General features: G+C 41.7%; 1 protein-coding gene and 1 long non-coding RNA gene across 2 annotated transcripts in view; both read right to left on the bottom strand.

Annotated features, from left to right (window-relative positions):
- Positions 1-2,863: 2,863 nt before the first annotated feature.
- LOC147701878 (uncharacterized) lies at positions 2,864-10,085 on the bottom strand. The gene is made up of 2 exons (XR_015297485.1): positions 5,950-10,085; positions 2,864-5,805 (listed from the first exon to the last, which is right to left on the bottom strand). It is a non-coding gene; the product is annotated as an uncharacterized LOC147701878 (long non-coding RNA).
- Positions 10,086-10,150: 65 nt separating this feature from the next.
- The window catches only part of ZBTB45 (zinc finger and BTB domain containing 45), a 53,487-nt gene continuing 43,355 nt past the window's right edge, over positions 10,151-20,282 (bottom strand). Inside the window, exon 3 of the mRNA XM_086930511.1 lies at positions 10,151-13,660. Within this exon, the coding sequence (XP_086786637.1) occupies positions 13,407-13,660 (254 nt within the window). The 3' untranslated portion in view covers positions 10,151-13,406. The remainder of the gene's footprint in view (positions 13,661-20,282) is intronic.

Here is a 20,282-nt window from a genome sequence, read left to right as displayed (position 1 = left end):
AGTTTGGCTACCTCAATCTTCCTCCCGATTGCATGGACATCATTCGGGAGGCAAGGAAGCCCACTACTAGAGCTTGTTATGCGGCTAAATGGAAGAGGTTTGTCGTCTACTGCGTGGAGCACAGCATTGACCCGCTAGACGCTTCCATTCAAAACATCATATGTTACCTCTTTCACCTGTATCGTTGTAATCTAGCTTACTCTTCCATCCGCATTCACCTGTCGGCTATGGCAGCATACCTCCAGAATAGGCAGCACCTGTCACTCTTTAAGGTCCCTGCTATCAAGGCTTTTCTGGAAGGACTCAAAAGGGTCATTCCACCAAGGACTCCACCAGCTCCAGAATGGAACCTCAATGTGGTTCTTACAAGGCTGATGGGTCCTCCCTTTGAGCCACTACACTCTTGTGAGCTCCAGTTTTTAACTTGGAAGGTTGCGTTCTTAGTAGCAATCACATCGCTACGGAGGGTTAGCGAACTGCAGGCGCTCACCATCCAAGAACCTTTCTTCCAGGTACATGCTAACAGGGTGGTGCTCCGCACTAACCCTAAGTTCTTACCCAAAGTGGTCTCACAGTTTCACATAAACCAAACAATTGAATTGCCGGTGTTTTTCCAAAACCCAGAGACGCTGGCGGAGCGTATGCTCCACACCCTTGATGTGAAGAGGGCCTTGATGTACTATGTGGACAGGACAAAAGATTTCCGCAAAACCAAACAACTTTTTGTTGCTTTTGCCACACAACACAAGGGAAATGCAATCTCCAAAGCAGGAATCGCTAGATGGATAGTAAAGTGCATTCAGATCTGCTACGCTAAAGCTAAGCGCACTCTCACTATCCCACCGAGGGCCCACTCCACTAGGAAGTTGGGGGCCTCTATGGCTTTCTTAGGTAACATTCCCTTAGAAGACATCTGTAGAGCAGCCACATGGTCTACCACTCATACTTTCACTAAGCACTACTGTGTAGACGTGCATTCAAAACAACAGGCAGCTGTTGGTCAGGCTGTTCTAAAAACGCTTTTTCAGACTGCTGCAGCTGGCACGGGCGGCCGCCGCTAATGGAGGGACTGCTATGTATTCTATGCACAGATATGAATTCAGCAGCCCACATGCCTCGAACTGCAAATGCTACTTACCAGTATGCATCTGTTCTTGGCATGTAGGGCTGCTGACATTCATATCGCCCACCCTCCTCCCCGGCGCCTGTAGCAGCTGCAGTATGTATTCATATACACACATATGCTCATAGCATGGTCATCACTCACTTCTTCACTCCATCTCTGCCAATGGCTAAAAACAATCTGGGGATGGAGGCGATGCCCATGCGCACTGTAGTCCAGGGGAGGAGCCACCTATCTCGTGATACTTCGAAGACTCTTCCAGGACAACAATGTGCAATCATCCGGACCCAACACTAGGTGGCGGACTATGCACAGATATGAATGGCAGCAGCCCTACATGCCAAGAACAGATGCATACTGGTAAGTAGCATTTGCAATACACACCTCATGGTGGTCCGACCTGGCCTTTTTCCTGGAGCACTCCGGGCATTTGTCGAATAATGCAGGCATATTCGACAAAAACAGAGTGAGAAAACCAAGAAGAAAAGCCCCGCCATACAATAAAGTTCTAAATCTGTGAAAAAACACCAAATAAGTCCCAAAAAGGGAGAGCTCAATGCTCCAGGGTCCTGCTAGAAGGAGCCGGAAAAAAGAACTGAAAGTAAAAGGGACCTGCAGGGCATTCTGGGATACTGTGAAGTTCTGGAAAGTTCTCTTAAAGGCACAGTATCCTGTTCTGAGCCACATAATGGCAGCCTATGGGGCTTGTCTGTCCATGTCTTCCTCTCTATCATTCCAGAGGGGTTTTTGCTGAAGGCAAGGGAAATCTGGACAGGCTTTGCTGTTTGTGGATTTTTTGGTGGAATTTCTAGTTGAAGTACTGGACAGTGTAGCCTGTTCATAGGCTGCATTATATGTCTTTAAATTCTCTCTTAAGTGTCTGTGCAGTTCTGCATTTTTTCGACACTGAGAGATTATTTTTGATTGCTCCGGGGTCCACGCACATGGGCGGGACTATTCACTAGATTATGACTATACACAGAGATCCCCTACTACAGAACCCCTTTCTTTCCATTGCTTATCATTTGCCTACATAGGTTTTCTTTAAAAATATGTTCTAGCTAGTGGTCAATCCTGCCTCTTTGTCCCTCCTTTCTTTCTTCTGTTCCTCCCACAGAGTAGGGACTTAGTACTCTCTCGTTCTGCCATGGTTCTATATTTGTTCTTTGGGGGGACTCTTTTTTTCTTGGTTTCCTTCTCTGGTACTGTTTGTCTGTGTTTCAGGTTTGGAGCCCTAACTGCTTACATTTAAACAACACTCTTCCTCCCACATCCTCTTAATGCCACAGTTGTGTTACTGCTATCTTTTTTACTACTTCCTCCCGCACAGTGACTCCTGCTGGGCTCCTTGTTCTAATAATTTAGAACAGCCTGTTGTCTGAGCAATTTAAAATGTGTCCGTATCCCATGGCAAAAAAAACTATCTAAGCGGTATTCTTTATCCAGGAAATGGAGGTGCGATCAAGAATCATTCACAGCATGCTCCAAACAGCAAGTACAGCTTTGAAGAAAAACTATCTAATATTCTGAAACATGAAACTACAGAAGAAAGTATAGGACATAAATAAAAAAAACTCATACTGCAAAACTACCTTTGTTTTATGTTGATACTTCATGTTGCTATGTTCCCTATAATGGTGGCTGCCATCGACATTTGTTGCCATAGAAATCGTTCGAACTCAGTCTTGTAGAATTAACTTTATTAAAACGTAAAAGAAATGAAAATTGCTTGACCATGAATAGGTTATAGCTCATTTTAATAGATACATAAAAGATGCAGCACAGTGCCAAAAAGGCTAAAACGTGAATGAAGCAGATTTGGGCTGAATTAATTTCAAGAGCATTAAATACAAATTCGGTCAGATTCGTGATATAGAAGAAAACCAGTGCATTGGTACATTCATATCTATGGGAATGAGACATGATCATGTGGCTTTTAAAAATGTAAAGCACTACTAAATGCTAAAAAAGAACACATGACTAGGTATACTACATGAGGCACTACTTTTTGCTGTGCAATTATGTGATGTATTACTGAATGTGAAGTTAACAGTAAGGTACTTGTATTAACCCTAAACAATAGATTTACAGGACTTCATTTCAAACCTTGGATGATCAGACATAAAAAGAACGGTACGTGTAAACAGATACAGCAGAGATAAAGCATGGGGTAAAAAGGGTGTACTTCACAAAACAATGGACAATATCTGTCTGAAAGGTCACCTTCAGAACAAGCCACACTTTTAGGGTGCTAGTAAGATCGACTAGCAGGTGCCAGAACTAAAAATTAGACTAACCTCACAGAATGTAGAGCCTCTTCTCACATCACAGTGTCTTCCTAGGTTGCAACAGAAATATGGTAAAATTATTGGTCATCCCCATACTCACTCCTTTGTTGGCTAAAAGTGCATTATGTGAGAGCGCCATGGGCCGAAGACTTGCACCAAACTTCTAAGAGGATCTCTCCATCAAGTTAACCAACTAACGCAGCCTTAACTGAAAGAGTCTCTGTCACTGACAGTAGGGTTATGTTGATGCATAATGTCATGGGTTAATATTTTCTTTTCATCATGTTAAGTCGCATAATAAATGGACTAACCAGACACTGGCCAACATGGCAAGACACAATTTGGCTTAACTACAAATTCTTATCAGAAATACTCAGCATTGGTAGAGCATGGTTATTGCAGATGAGCAATCTGGGGTACTGAAAGAACTAAGGCCTTGTCACAGTATAGAAAAGTCATATGGGTCCTCTAGGTTAGCAAGCGGTTGGGAAAGAAATGGGAGATCATAAAAAAGTTGAAGGTGTTGCAAATCGCTACATGCGAGAATGGCCAGATGTTCATGAATTGCAACGCTGCAATAATAAGTTTCATACTTAAGAGCAGTAACACACTTCCATGAGTAACTGGAAGGGTAAACAGATGGGAAAGGAAAAGTTACATATTCGTAACCCTAGTGCTTCACTGTGAAAATCTTCATTTAATTCATAAACGCTTAACATCCTTGCCTGTGAGAGAGACCTCAGAGCCCTTCATTAGGCAAACTTTCAAAAGGCACTATTTTAGAGGAAGCTAATTGGACTCTTAAGAAGTATGAGAAAGTAGCCTCTAAACTTTTTCAATGCCTTTTTTAAACATGCACCAAAATCTAAAAAAAGCCAATGAACTGGCAGTACAGCTTCACCTAGAGAAGAAGCACATTATTTTATTAAGGCACAAGGCTATCCCAACTTTCCTAGAAGGCACACCCTTAGCTATGGATTCTGAGTTCATTTGGAGTTCAAATAAGGAATTAGATCTCAACTAGAGGTAGGTGAAATGTCTTTGTGATATTTTTATCAGGCAAAACCCACATTTTCTAATAGTAATACATTCTGGGCTATGTAAATGGATCCCATGAAAGAAAAAAATTGGCAAGAAGTTCCTTGTATCACCACTCATGATACAATAAACCAGCAGCCTTATTTAGAGTTAGACAGGTGTACTACATCTGTCAAAGAGTGTCCTGCCTGCTGTATTGAGTGCACTGATGTTAATGACACTTCATAAATGGCTGACAGGAAATTTATATTCTTTCGCTAGATGGCCCACTCCGCCAAACTCAAAATAATCACCTTAAAGTCCCAATAAATTATAGACTCCAGCTAAGGAGTTTTAAAGTCTTGTCACAGAACCTGCTGGGAAAATGAATAAGTGCAGTCTTTCAACTGAGACACTTATTAATTAATGTGAGTGACATGGAACAGAGGATTTACCATTAGGTTTCAAATTCTGCCCTGGCCCCTCATCTAAGACAATGCTTAATATAACAGTTCTCCTTGGGAGACTAGCACATCATTTCACAAATGTAATTTGAAGCTTCAAGTTGATCGCTGCCATAACTCTTCAAACAGCTAGAAGGAAAGTATTTCAGGAGTGCTCCATGGGCTCTGTATCTACCAGGTGAGGGGGCCAGGCAAAGGGAAAAACAGTGAACCCAGAACTGCAGGCACATTCCACCAACAGGTCAAATTTTTTCTATGCTTGGTAGGTGAAGGCAATTTTTTTTAAAAAGGGCACATAAGCCCAACAAATTCAGCAAAATGGAAAAGAAAATTCTATTTTAAGTGTACACTATTATTGATATACGGACGTCCACGTCCATTACTTCTCTTGAAGGAGTCACAAATTCCTTAAAGAAGTTTATGAGGTTGTGTTAGGATTACTTATAAGCACCTTTGCCAGCTCCAATTATGGGATCTTCACTAATATCCAAGAGCACAGCGCAGCAAGCTCATCTCCATGCTCTTAAGTGGGAAACAAATGCTAACAGGCTAGCGGCAAGGTGGACATCTATAAAATACAGTGAAATGGAAAAAAGTATGGGTAGCATATACCAGAGTACATTTTTACTTCTGAGAAGTGCTTGTACTTTCCAATTAAAAGTATTGCACCACTGCTGAGATGTGCAGGTATTCTTCCTCTCAAAATAAAGAAGAAGGAACCCAGTACTGGTCACTGGTCCATTTAAAGCACTGATAATATATATGGAATTTAAGATATTGACTGTAAAGAGGTTTGATCAACTTGGGGATCAATTCTAGAAAGAGATCTAGGTAGCAATAACTTGTAATATTTGTTAAATGAGCTCCAGGTTGTAGGTTCTTGACACATCAGTTTTCGGGATGTTCTTAACACCTTGGCTGCTAGGGGATTTCCCCTCCTATGCTGGAAATTGAAATAGTCCATGGATCATGACAAGGTCAGCTCGTCATAAGCACAGCTCCACTGTGCCTCATGACGAGCTGACCTTGTCATGAGCATGGAAGGGGTTAATAAGACTAATAACGGCTTTAGCCCTAGGTCTTGGTAGAATTTATTTTACCATTTGATAGCAGTATATCATGCATCACATGTTCCAATATGCTCCAATTGTTCAGGTGTCGCCATTGATTTATGACTGTGATAGAAGTTAGTGAAGAGTTTGTCTGTCCTTTCGCATTGTCAAATCATTGATATGAATAGTTCTTTTCAGTAGCGGATTAAAACAGAAAGTAATTTTATTCTCAATACCATGAAAACTTGAGCAATCTTTGAGAGAGAAGGTAGGGTCAAGCTCTTAGCGCAATCTTATGTTAAGGTCAAAATATGATATACAACTCGAAAAAAGAGCAGGTACCTCCTTATCATTACATATTATGGAATATGTATTTGTAAAGCGCACTCCTACCAACTGTGTGGTCCCAATGAGTTTTCGTGATCTGGCTGCTCTTTAAAGTTTTGGGGTTTCTGTTGACTATAGTATTATAACATTTCATTAAGAAGTTGACTGTCTTGAATTGAGGATGACTCTTGTTTATTCCAATTTTATTATGGGAGGCAAGTCTAGTTCAATCTGCATTATACTATAAATCAAAACTGGGGAGATTACAAAGTAGGCAGAGGTATTCCTTTAAGTACAGGATAACTTGAGAAAAAGAAATATTATTGAGAAATTATAGCTGTAACCATTTCATGTGCATTTTGATTAAAAATTAAGAACCTAGGATATTAAAGGCCAACAGGAGAGGGCCTTTTCAATTTTTCATGACCAACAGAGCTAGTTACTCCTAAAGTGCCACTTGAAAAAGAAAAAGTGGCAGTATGTGGTATTTGCAGAAGGCCTTCCAGTATATTCCAAGCACAGCATTATCATACTGAAGGTTAGCAATGGCTTCAGTAAACTAGATTTAGCAACTGGACAAAATGTTGTCCTGCTGACAGAGAGACATGTTGGGCAGTACTACTGATAATATTATGTTACAATCTGGAACTGGAAAAGGATCTGGGACTGGATACAAAGTCGTTTCTTAACATTTTATTTAGTCGTACTTGCTATTTTTCTAATGTGATTCATACTGGATAGTGGCCCGCACTGTTGAAGCGGACAAGTATATTGTTTAGTGTTGGAATATTCTGCCTAATAGCAGGACAGATTTGGGTGTTTTGTTATCCTATTAAGTAACATTTGTCAGTTGCTAAGTTCTAACATTTTTATTTAATGCAGGGTGTCTTGGACGGTACTTTCCAATCACTGAAAGTCTCTACTTAAAAAAACACAATCACACTAAACACAGTGATGGCTCTTCCCGAGAAGCAGCAGTGGGAAGTGGGGGTGGGGGGAGGGGAGGAGGTTAATTAAAAAACAAATCATGTATTTGCCGGCCGGCTAGATGCCGCCTCTCAGTCCTCTTCCTGGCATTTCTGCAAGCACGAAGCTCCCATGTTCCCCATAGCCAATCACAACCTCTGTAATGAGCGTTATGATTGGTCGGAGCGCGGTGGTTCGGTGCTCAGCCAGGGAATGGGAGCCTGGGTATGTTTTCCAATTCCACCCGGGCGTAATGCAGCTTGGGTGCAGAACATGCAAGGTCTGCATGAAGGTTTGGCCACCCCTCTACGGCTAGCCAACCATTCATGTGCACTTGCATAGCGCCCACCACACCTCCCCGTGGTCTGAGAGCAGAGCAGATCTTCCCCGCCAAGACGCCGCTTCAGGAACAAATAAAATGATACTAACGTCGAGTTATCAGTCATTTTTCCTTTTCTTTCTCTGCAAACAGCAGTTGGGCAGGCGCTCCTCTGCCTTAGCGGAGGAGCCGCCACTGACTAAATAACAAACTTTTAACATTTCCTTTAATCAGCTTTAGGAAGAGATGGACTGAATAACAAAGAGTTAGTTCACGAAAACTGAAAGCACAGACATACATGCCTAATTGTTTTGGGAAGGAAAAGCTATGTTGTATCATAACATTTCAGGTTATCAGAAGCACATTCCTTTTGCAGCTGAGAATGTGCTACCTGAGTCAATCTGGATAAATGATGCTTAAAACATAATGACAGAGGGTTAGAAAAGAGTACTTTTCTCACCAATTTGAGATTTAAAAAACTAGATGTCGATGTCAGATTTAGTTGGTCAACGACAGATAAGGATGATTTTACAAGCCTAATACCCTGCATCGACATAACAGGTTTAGGGTAACTGCCTACTGAGTGGGGGACATAAGACTTGTACTCCATGCACTGAAGATGCTCGGTCAAAAGAATCTTAGTTTTAGCAGCATGTAACTTGAGATCTATTCCAGATGATAATCTCATGAAGCACAGCCTTAACTCTCCCAAACCTGCAGCTGTCTGCATTACTTAATTTGTACAATAAGTACCGGGCCCAAAGCTCTGCTTAGAAACCGGTGGCTGGCACAATTCAAATTCAATGCCAACGTGCCGAAAAACCAGGCTGTGCAGTCTAGAATCCACCTCTTGCCTCCTCAATGGTTTTTCCCTTTGTGATAGTTTTTCTTACTTTCTCTTCCGCCTTTCCTGTTTGTGTTCTTTACCTTTCTTGCTCTCTGTAAAGATTTGATGATGAAAAATAAGTGTGGATCTCCAAAAATGATGCTGGTGGGCCCCACAGGCTTAAATAAGGCAGTGGTTGGTTGTTATTTTTTTGTGGCATCTTTTGCAAATATTTAGCTTTGATGCCATTATATGTTTTATGCAGCAGTGACTACATGTGAATGAGAGTGTTATTGAGGTGACGAATGTTTAGCCATCTAGATGATTTGGAGGCATGCTGTGGACATACCTGTACCATACCTGTTCCAATAGCTTAAGATTATCTATCCATTACAGTCATGCTGAAGAAAACCATTAAAAAGTTAACTTTTAATAAAGGATTTTAAATTGTTTCTTTATGCATCAGCAGCTTGGGAGTCCGAATTTGTTTAGGCAGGCATGATCCACTACTTTGGGAAAAAATATGAAGACCATCAAAAAATTACCCGACTAAAATTGTAAGTTGGACTCGGTCAAGCACAAACCACTCTGTGAAACCACCTATTTCTTGGCACACCAAGCTTGATGAAAGTCTGCAAAGCCAGATAAAAACTATTCCAAACGATTTAACTTGGTGGATAGTGTCTTTGCCTCTTAAATTAAAAGAAATTCGGAGCCAGGCTGCCAAGTTTACTGAAAGTTAAGTTGCAAGTTAAGTTGCAAAGCAGCACCATGTCAGGGACAACAAATATGGTCTGCAGGCGGTATCATGTCTAGTTGTTTAGATTTAAGAACTGTCATTGGCTGGGTCATTTTGATACTATCTGAATCATCCTCATCCAGGATGGTTTTAGTTTCATTACTACCTTGACTTTAAAAGGAATTGATGGGCAAGTGCAGAAAAGGGTTTTGAACAGGTTATCAGCAGCATATCCACTTTGCAGGGGAAAATGTAATATCTGGACATAAAATGTTACCGGTTTGTGCTCTATTTGTTTATAAATGGATTTATTTGTAATTGTCCTTAAAGATACACGAGGTCTTAGACGTTTGTTGTTGCAGAGGATCTATTTGTGCCTTTCCAAGATTCTATTCACCATCTGCCTGCGGGTGCTGATCTTCTCAAACATGATTGGTCTTTAGGTTGAAGTACTTGGTAATGACCAGTTCTGAATAGCTTGAACCTTAGTCAAGAATTTGGAATCTTGTTCTTCCTTGTATTCCCAAGTAATAGTTCAATGCTTTGTAGTCTGTCTGGATCAATACCTTTGTACTTGTGAGGGCTAGTATTAAAAATTAATAGGAGAGGACCATGCCGAGTTCCAATACATTATTATGATATCAAAACTCCTTTTAGGACCCTGCCCCACCAGTCTAAAAATCTATTGTGTGCTTCTAATGCTAATAAGAAAGTGTTGGTCGGTATACCTTGATGTGGGAATGTTACTGAAACAGAGGCTTTTTCATACAGTTCTGCACTTCTTTGTCATACGAATCACTGCAAGCTGTCACCAGCAGAACTAATATGCCACTTATTTTACTGTTCCTGCAAAAGCACATGTACTTTGCAGAAGGTACAATTTAAATTATATGTCTGGACACCTTATTCCTTTTTGTCTAACCATTTACATGAATAGATTTTGAAAACCAATTAACACCTTCACTGCTGCAGCAATTACCCCACTGTGCTGAGAGGCTTTGAAACCCATTGTTCATGACGAGCTGAGCTCGTTATAAGCACAGCTCCACTGTGCCTCATGACGAGCTGAGCTCGTCATGAGCATCGAAGGGGTTAAAGGGAGAAGTACAGCAAGGCTTCGAGGCCACATTAACAATGGTTAGGCCGGCACACCCCCTTTGAGAAGTCAGCAACATTAGTGCTCAATATTTACTGCTTAGTAGGCTAGGAGACAAAAATAAGTGCAGCCAAGTGCTAGAAAATAAGTCAGCTTCCAAGTAGAGTAACACTTTGAAAACAACCAGTTTCTTTGAGGGAATCACTCAGTCTCCGTCCCCAATGGATGATGTCCACATGTCTCTTTTAAATATTATGGACCTGGCCGTATGCTTTTAGATTTCTGTTCTGGCTTTAACTCACTGAACACCAAATACTGCTGAAAGTGTTTTCAGAGAAACAATCTAAGTTAGTTACCTGTAACTTTGGTTCTCCAGGATTGGTATCTTTCATAGATGCACATGCTTGCATCATTCCCCATCATCGAAGTGGGAATCCCACTGTACCATAGAAAAGCAGTGTAAAGAATATCATAGGCCATAATGGTAATACAAAGTCTCATTATTAGCCTATCTATGTCATTTTTTTGCACGGACCAAACCTGAACTATAACCAATCAGTAAGTAAGTACTCTTTATTGCTTGATTATTAAAAATCTTAGCAAAATAGCTGCATATAAAAACACACATTACATAAAACAGCGCTTGATCCAATAAAATCGCAGCGGTTTCATAAAATACAGAAGTATAAAACTTGCATATGGTACGGAAGATAAAAGATTAGTATGTGTGTTGTTTTTAGGCACACAATGACTGCTTTTGGACCGTCCTCCTTAAGGTTCGCCTCAGTTCGAGTTTTTGTGTGATTAAGTGTAAAAACCAGGTTTAGGGTAAGTCTAAAACTGGTCTTTCCCCATGAGCAGAGACCAGATGAGTTACCAGCAGCATAGGGTGCTAGCCAATCAGTAGAGAGGTTGCCAAGTTTAATTTTGTTTTTACTATTTTTATGAAACGTGCAAAGCTACAGGCTAACTGGACGTCGCCCCCCCTCGAAGCAGGCCTTCACCGCCTGTCTGCAAGATCGTTAACCAATCAGGCAACAGCACCCTCTGGAACACTTCACACAGAGGCAGAGTCCGTCAGATTTTCAAGCACAAGTGGGAATACAAAATCCCAATCTATGAGGGGAGCCTCTATAGAGAGGAGGGTGGGTCTCATGTGAATCCATGAAAGATTCCAATACTGGAGAACCAAAGTTACAGGTAAGTAACTCTTCTCCAGTATTGGATCTTTCATAGTTTCCCATGCTTGAATCAGACTAGTTTGCAGGGAATACTATAGTGATAAAAACATCATGAGAATAAAGTCGAGGAAGTTTGGAAAAAATAGTGGCTTACCTTATTGGAATAGATGTTGTAGAACTGCTTGTCAAACTGCTGCATCAGCTTTCTTTGCCACATCAAGGCAATAGTGTAGAGTAAAAGTGTGTCTGCTAGACCAGGTTACTGCTTGACCTATGTCTTAAATCGGCACTCATTCAAAGAGAGCCGTGGATGTGGAGATAACTCTGGTGAAATAAACATTGACCTTGGAAGTCAACTACTTTCCTGCTTGTTGATGACAAAATTGTATGCCAGAAGACATCCATCTTACTATAGTCGGTTTAGAAACAGGAAACACGTTTCTGAGGTCCAAGTAGGCTACAAACAGCTGATCTGCTTTGCGTTTGATATTAGTCCTGTGTATGTAGAATTTAAGACATTGGTTGATGTCTAACGTATGCAATATACACAGTTCTTTTGGAGGGTGAAGCCTTATCTTCTAACAGGTACCACAAGGTTAAAATAAACCTTTCTCGTTGAAGCTAACATGGTGTTTAAGTCAGGATAAAGTCAGTCAAGAGTAAAAATGCTGTTTTGAAGAATTCCTGTCAGATAGATCAGAAATCAGAAAAAACTGAGCAGAGCTCATGGAGACTCCAATCACACGACGTGCGGTAGAAAATATGAGGGACTCAGCCTTTGTTTGGAGTGTTCTAGAGGATGCTGTCACCTGATTGGTTATAGTTCAAGAATGGTCCTTTTTTCGGACATTGATAGCTATTAATGTGACTTTGCATTACAATAATGGCCTAAGATACTGCTGTACACTGCTTCTTTACGGTAACGTGGGAATCATACTTCGACAATGGGAAAGCTCCAATACTGGAGAACAAACAAATAATAACCTGCAGGAAAATCTAGCATAAACTTTTTCAGATCTTTACAAAGCTAACAAGGTAACCAAAGATGGAGCAAGAAGACCACTGTTTTACAGTGAAGAAGCAAAGGGAGGCGTTTTTGGAAACAGCCCTAGATGAAGAAGCCCAATATTATGTTGTTTCTCCTTGGAACCCTTGGACCTCTTCAATTTTACAGCATTCCTTAATGATGTGGGATGGTGAAATTAAGCAAGAGAGGTGGAAGGGATCCAAGGAAGATATTGCAGAAGTAAATCAGAGAGCCGAAGACTGCAGCAAAGAAAAATATTCGGGCAGAGAGAGGAAGAATAAGTCCATGTGCTGCAAGAGGATTTTCAGAACAGATTTGGATTTGAAAACTGTGTGCAGTGTGGGGAGATATCAGTTCCAGAATAGCAAAAAAGTGCATACAAAAAAAAAGAATTAAACAAGTCCCTAGCTGCACGCAGATCCCAGTATTGCAGCAATGGGGGCTTAAATGCGCTACTTTGCAGAGGCAAAGGTGAACCATTGTGTGTAATAGCATGAATAATGTGAGAAAGGAATAAATCGCACTGCAGATCTGTGCAAGGAGGGGGGGAACCCAGTGCAAGCATGACAGGCGTCATCTAGAGTGGCCAAGTTCTTAGATCCAAGTTTAAATTCAACTCAAGTCAATGGTGGAAACAACAACAGTGTAGTCAGTGTCAATAATACCTTCTCCTTTATCACCATGCCTACTTTCCTAATCTGCCCACTTACGGAAGGGCGTCACAGTGTTAAATGGTTCCAGTCCCTTAAATGACTATCCTGATCACTGCATGGCACTGAACTTGATTTACAATCTTTAACTCCCACCCATGATACCTTTTTGTAGGGTACGTGACCACAGATGGCTGGCTCGCCATTACAATGAAGAAATATCTTGTGCTGTCCACTTTTTGAATTTTTCACTCGAGCCAACACTAATTCTTATTTGGCAAGCCCTTTCCATTTTGGGCAATGACACAGCTTTCAGTGAACCCAATAGCAATTATGCTGTATGGGTAGTCATGTGACGCTCCAACAATGTGCGGTGAGAAAAGTACTTGTTGCAGATACAACATTGGAAGCGCTCGGGTCGGTGTGTGCGCATGTGCACATTTAGGGAACTTTTCTGAGTGAAGCGTTTAGAGCAGATAAAGCACTGAAAAGCTCGCACTCCAGTGTGTGTCACCATATGCTTCAGAAGGTAGTCCCGCAGGGAGAAGGAGCGATAGCAGATGTTGCACTGGTGAGGCTTCTCTCCTGTGGAAGGGATGGAAAGAAAAAAAGACAGATTGTTACAGCAATCCAGATTTCTTACTGGCCTTCCTACAAATTGTCCAAAAGCCCAGTGTGTAGCTAAGGCAGAATGTAACTATCACTCAAGTACTACAGTGTATCTATATATTTTCTTTCTCGTCATCGTTCTCTGGTCTACAATCTTAGTTTCAAACTAAGCACCTTTGGTAGCCAATCCGTGAAGCCGGTCTATGCACGTCAGTTTCTTTGCCATCATGCAAGAAATAAATGACTTAGTATTAATATGACATGCCTCCTGTTCCAACACTAGAGCATAAAAAACTGAATTCTATACATGCAACCATTTATTAGCTCCTGTTACAGTGTTCAATACATGACTGAGGGCAACTTGATGGGAATAGGGAGTCATATGACGTGCTGCTGGAGAAATGGGACTGAAATTAGGCACCAAACAGGGATAAAATGCAAAGTCTATATTGGCGTTATAGCAGACTGAGGAATTGTTAAGCAAGTAAATGGTTTTACTCAGCAAAAACATATAATTTTAGGATTCGTCTAGGAGGTGCACACACAAGATGCGGCCTGATTCCAAGTCAAACGAGGCAAACTGAAAGAGAAGGTAATCAGGTAGATTTCATGGACATAAATTGTGGTGTCATGAATTGGTTGATAACCTTGAATGAGGCGTTAGGCAGCATCAGTTAACAATAAGTCAGCCAACTTGTATGTAGTGAAATAGAAAATCACGGGTGAAAATACACAAATGCAAACGCAGAGTCATTTTAAGGATAGACAATTTATTCATTGTCATACTATCACAAACATGAGTCTTGGTGCCACTGATAAGAATAGGCCAAAGGTTGATTGTTCGTCGAAGACACTGTAATCCGCCCAACTGAACAGGGGAGGCACTTAAGATGGGCAAAGATTAATGCTCAAGAATTCTACAGCTCCCTAGTGAAAACTGGAAAAGAACAAATAGAGGCCTGCCTCGAACTAACATTAGAGGGCAGAGATGTAGTCCTGGCATTCGAGGCCCTAACCAGGGTAGTTGATGAATTGCTAAAAACTAAGCGACCTATAAAGGACTTACCATCCCCTAGATGGTTTGACTAACTGCTCGCGGGCCTTGAGGGAGCTAAAACTCAGTCTTAAGAAGTCCCCGAGAGACAAGAATGAAATTGCGCTATGTAGGCGCAACTATAAAATGCATGTCAAGCAAAGAAAGAGCACAATGCAAAAGGAAGTTTGGGCAGATCTGAGGGAAGCAGGAGAAAATAGGGATTATACCCAATTTTGGAGCAATATTAATAGACCCTGCTACCAAGATTCCAGCTCCCCTGTTATTAGTACTAACATTCTCCCTGAGCAATGGATTAATCACTTCAAGAGTCTATATAACCAACAGGGGGATACAGTGAGGGCTGGAGAATGGGAGGGGGTGAGACCCACTAATTTAGAATTTTCTTTAACAGAAATCACTAAGGCAATTCAAGGCCTGACACGAAATAAGGCTCTAGGCCCGGATGGCACCCCCCCAGACCTCTATTTGAGCAATATCGACCTGTGGGCACCGATTATGACGAGAGTATTAAACGCAGCAATAAAAACTGGGCTCCCGCGATCATGGTCAACAGCGATGATTGTCCCCATTTACAAAAAAGGTTCCAGGGACAACCCGCAATGCTACAGACCAATTTCCCTGATAGATGTCTCAGCTAAACTACTAGGTAGAGCAATTCTAAATCGTCTTGTTGAGTGGACCGAAACACACCACACACTAGTAGATACACAGTACGGTTTCAGAGCAGGCAAATCAACTAGTGACCAATGTCTTAATCTTTACCTACTAGTTGCTAAATATACGAAAGCAGGCAATGGAACAATGTACATGGGGTTTATGGACTTGGCAGCTGCGTTCGATAATGTAAACAGAAGCAAACTCTGGGCCCTCATGTTCAAATTGGGAATTGACCCAGACCTTATAAACATCCTAAAGGAGTTACATTGGAACACCACTGCCAAAGTCCGCTATAGCGCGGGGGGGTGAGTACTGATCCCTTCCCGTGCTCCGGCGGGGTGAGGCAGGGGTGTATCCTAGCCCCCTTTCTCTTCTCCCTATACATAAATGACCTAGAGAGCTCACTGATGGCTCTGGAAACTGACTGCCCTAGAGTAGGATCGCGTCATATACCAGTACTGCTGTACGCGGATGACGCAGTCCTGCTTGCACGAACAGCGTTGAGTCTGCAACATCGGGTCAATGGATTTGTAAGATTCATGGAGAAGATGGATCTCTCTGTGAACCTTACTAAGTCATATGTTATGGTGGCAGGAAAAACCCCCCCAAGAAATGTGTTTTTAAAATAGGCACACATCCTCTAGAAACTGTGAATACCTTCTCGTACCTGGGTCTCTTGTTTGATGGAGAGATCAGGTGTGCCCCTCTGTTAGAGGAAAGGTGCAGGAAACTGGTGTCAGCAAACGGCGCCATTTTAAATTTTGCACGTAGGATGGGCCGCTGGTCACCAGAACAAGTTATGACACTGTACCGTGCTGTTAGCACTGCCAAAGCCACGAACGGGGCAGAGGTGTGGGGATTTAGGGACGTACACCAGCTACAAGTGGAGGAAGATAAATTCCAAAGAAAATTGCTGAAACTACCTCATAACATCGCAGCAGCTATTGTACATAAGGAGTTGGGCATTCCGTATATCTCTGACCTGATTAAAGTGAAACCCATCCTGACCTGGTTCCAAATCTGGTTAAACCCAGAAGCTGAACTCAGCAGACAAATAATTAAAGATTGTCTCCAGAGAGATAGGTGCCTACACATCCCCTGGCTCAAATATGTCAAAGACACTTTAGAGTCCATTAATCATCAAGCATTATTCATTGACCCAGAAACAATTGATACTCTCTATAAACATCGGATTCAGAAGCAGTTATTGGACAAATATGACTGTAGCAGAAAAAAGTCTGACTCTATTAACCCCTTCAGCGCGGCGCGAATTTTCGCGCTGTGCTGAAGGTTCTAATGAGCCTATCGGCTCATGACGGAACGGTTCCGTCATGAGCACAGCTCAACCGACGCTCATGATGGAACCGTTCCGTCATGAGCATGGAAGGGGTTAAAATATCTGTTATTGCGCATTCATTAGTAAGCAACGGAGAGGGTATGGAACCTTATTTATTTTTAATGCACAATCAACAAGAGAGATTTTTAATGTGCCGTTTTAGGCTCAATTTGTTATCTAATATTTTAGCTTACCCGTCTGGTTTTACTTTAACAATTGAGCAGAAGGGTGCCTGCGGCTGCGACAATAGGTCTCCGCAGGACACCCTCCATTTTGTACTTTTATGTTCTTTTTACCAAATCCCTCGCCAAAGGTTTCTTGTAGATATTTTAAGGGAGTCAAAAATTTGTCATGCTAAGTCTGCCTTAACATTTTTGCAAAGAGCAACCGATATGCGTACTCTGAGCTCGTTCATCTTAATTTTTAAAAAATTTCTGTTAAATTAAGAAACACTAGGGACTGATTTGGGATTAACTAAATGCCTTTTTAATCCATAATAACTTCATTTTTAACACTCTATAGTTCAGAAATGTAATCTATTTTATTTTTGCTGATTTGTATTATGTATTTTATGATGTATTTTTATGATGATTTTTAATCATCGAAATAAAGATTTTCTGAACTGAACTGAACTGAACTGATTGTTCGTCTTAGGGAACACTAAGTTAATACAATACAAGAGATGAGTTATACTGCTCCGATGTCTGAAGACCAGTTGGCACTCCGAAAAGCCAAGATCTTGGCCATGGTTCCAAAAACTGCTCGTTGTGCTCATGCCCTCCTTCAACCTCTTGAACTCTCAGGATCCAAGTAGCATTCCAAGTGCGATAGCAGTAGTCTAATGCAGGTGACCATAGTTCAGTATGATTCTTTGAACCAAATGAAATGCCACCTGGTTGTGTCGCAACCAGTGTTACTGCATTGCACCCATAGCAGACCCTCGGTGACAAGCGGGGCATACACCTTTATAAAAGTGAGATTGAGGGCAGTATCACTCTGCTCAATCCACTGAGAGGCCAGTGAGGCCCCCTCTAATGTGCCAAGGAGCCACCACATACACAGAGTGCCTTCACACTAAGTATCAAGCTACCCAAATCTGGTCCATAGTAACAGTCATTCAGTCAGTCAAAAAACGTTATTTCTGCTTTGCAGCCATAAAAGCACAAATAGTTAAAACATTACACAATATTGCAAGAGTTACAACAGACAACAGTTGTGAGCTTAAACCAGTTTGTACAAAATGTAGTTGGTGCCAAGTAAGGTATTATACTATAATTCTTTAAGGGTTACCTAGAGCCAAAACAGTCGTTTAAGACAATAAGAAAAAAATAACTATACAAAAAGTTCAAAAAGTTTCCCCAAGTGGGAGAAATATGGAGATTTAGGCCACAGTGAGTCTAGTCAGGGGCCAGAGTTGCATAACTAGCCAGCTCATTTTCCTTTATGATGCCTCTACGAATACACCACATCGCAAATAAAAATTTGGAGGTGACGGCTACAACTAATCGGTGCGTGCCATACTTAAGTAGTCTAATAACCTCGATGTGGTTACATATCCCCATAATCCTACAGATCTGAAGAACCTACTTAGACCTTGTCTTCTCATAAGCAGGACCAAAAAGTATAACGTGGAGTTCGGTTTCTTCTGTTAGGGAGCACCCAGGGCAGTCTTCTTTAATGGCTCCTTTCCATTTATTTGTAAATGCACGCAACGGAAGCGTCCCGTGCCTAAATTGTAAGAATAACTTCTTGGCCATTAGAGGTTGGATGCTATCCAAGACCGACTCTAGCTTATATTGATCTTTGATCTCAAGGAACCTAGAGGTCAGGGTGGACGAGTCAGTGCTCTGTAGGATATGGGCCAATTTATATTCTTTAAAAGGAGTAGTTAGGGACTTTTTAGAAATCGAAGGGCAAGTATCTTCTGGTGATAACCATATATTTTCCCTCCCCAGTGTGTGGCTTAAATTCCTGATATAGGACAACCAAGGGAATTTCCCTGCGCCCTGAGTGGACATGACATCCTTCAATTGCTCTATATAGGGAGCTAACTCTGGCGTGCTCCAGAGACGGCGCCAGTAGAGGATGGGTCGAGCGGCAATTAGATCGGCAATGGGGCCAATTCCCAAGTCCATCCTAAGTGGGGTTAAGGGGGTACTTTTTGAGAGTCCCAACAGCTGCCTAATAAAATTATTCTCTGTCGCTGTAAGTTCGGAGAGTGGCCCCGAAGTTCAGCGCCATATAGCAAAGCTCCCCTCGCTTGAGTCTTAAAACTTCCTGCTGGTGGGCCTACCATTGTTTGGGTACAGCTCTTGTAAACTTTTAGAATTCCCCCTGTGGACTGTATTAATCTTAGATTGGCTTCCTTAACTTAAGTCCCCCAATCCATCTTATCAGTTAAAGTAAGACCCAAGTAATCGAAGGTAGGACAGTTACTGGTATTGGCGTGAAAGACCATGTATTTAGTTTTCTGGAGATTTTTCTCCAGGTAACTTTTCTTACAAAATAAACTAAATTCATCCAATACCTGCTGCATACCCATTGGTGACTTAGATAAAAGGAGGGTGTCGTCAGCAAACATTAAAGCTGGCATTTTACAATTTCCCAACCTAGGGGAATCTATGTCCTTCACAGCAAGGAGAGTGTTAATTAAACCGTTGAGAAAGATGGAGAAGAGAGTCGGCGCTAGCACACATCCCTGCCTCACCCCCTTCTCAACGGGGAACGAAGCTGTTAGTTCTCTATTCTTACGTGTCTTATCCTTGCGTAAGTGCCTTCGTGCAGGCGCTTCAGCTGGTGGTATAAGTATGGCAGTACTCCCATATCATGGAGTAGGCCCCAGCGATGATCGCGCCGCACCATGTCAAAGGCAGATTTAAGGTCCACAAAGGTTAAATAAAGACTACCACCCTCCAAGACTACAATTTTCCAATAGATCAGTTGCAATCTAAACAACTGGTCGATGGTTGAGACTTTAGACCTAAGGTCAGCTTGTAAAGGGGTCAGTAAATTCGACTCATCCATCCATGATTGTAATCGGCCCAGGAGTACACAAGCAAAAATCTTTTGCGTTACATCAATAAGACTAATTGGGCGGTAGTTTGCCGGGTTGTGTGGGGAGCCTTTTTTATAAATTGGAATAATTTCTGCATCAGCCCAAGTGGGAAGGAGCTCCATACCTTTGAGGATGGCGTTAAATAGGGTCCATAAATAGGGTGCCCATACAACTTGGTCATTTCTAAACAAGTCTCCAGGGATCCTGTCTAGCCCAGGTGCCTTATTTGGCAGTAATTTGGCCAAGGCCAAAGTTATCTCTGCCAATGTGCAGAGTGGTGTATCTGTGTTATTAACAGGAATCCGATTAAAACCTATAGGCGTATCATCAATTTCTCCATCACGGGATTTTGTATATAAAACTTGGATCTCCAAGTTTCTTCTACTAGTTTAGATTCGATAGCAGAGTTGCCTTCGGACTTTTCTGTTTTAACTAAGTTCCAAAAGCCTCTTATATCTCTGTCATCTAAAGCTTTTTTAATTGCTTCCCATCT

Source organism: Lissotriton vulgaris, chromosome 7 (assembly GCF_964263255.1).
Source record: "Lissotriton vulgaris chromosome 7, aLisVul1.2, whole genome shotgun sequence".
In the NCBI taxonomy this organism is placed as follows: Eukaryota; Metazoa; Chordata; class Amphibia; order Caudata; family Salamandridae; genus Lissotriton; species Lissotriton vulgaris.
This window is presented reverse-complemented; position numbering and strand designations above follow the sequence as displayed.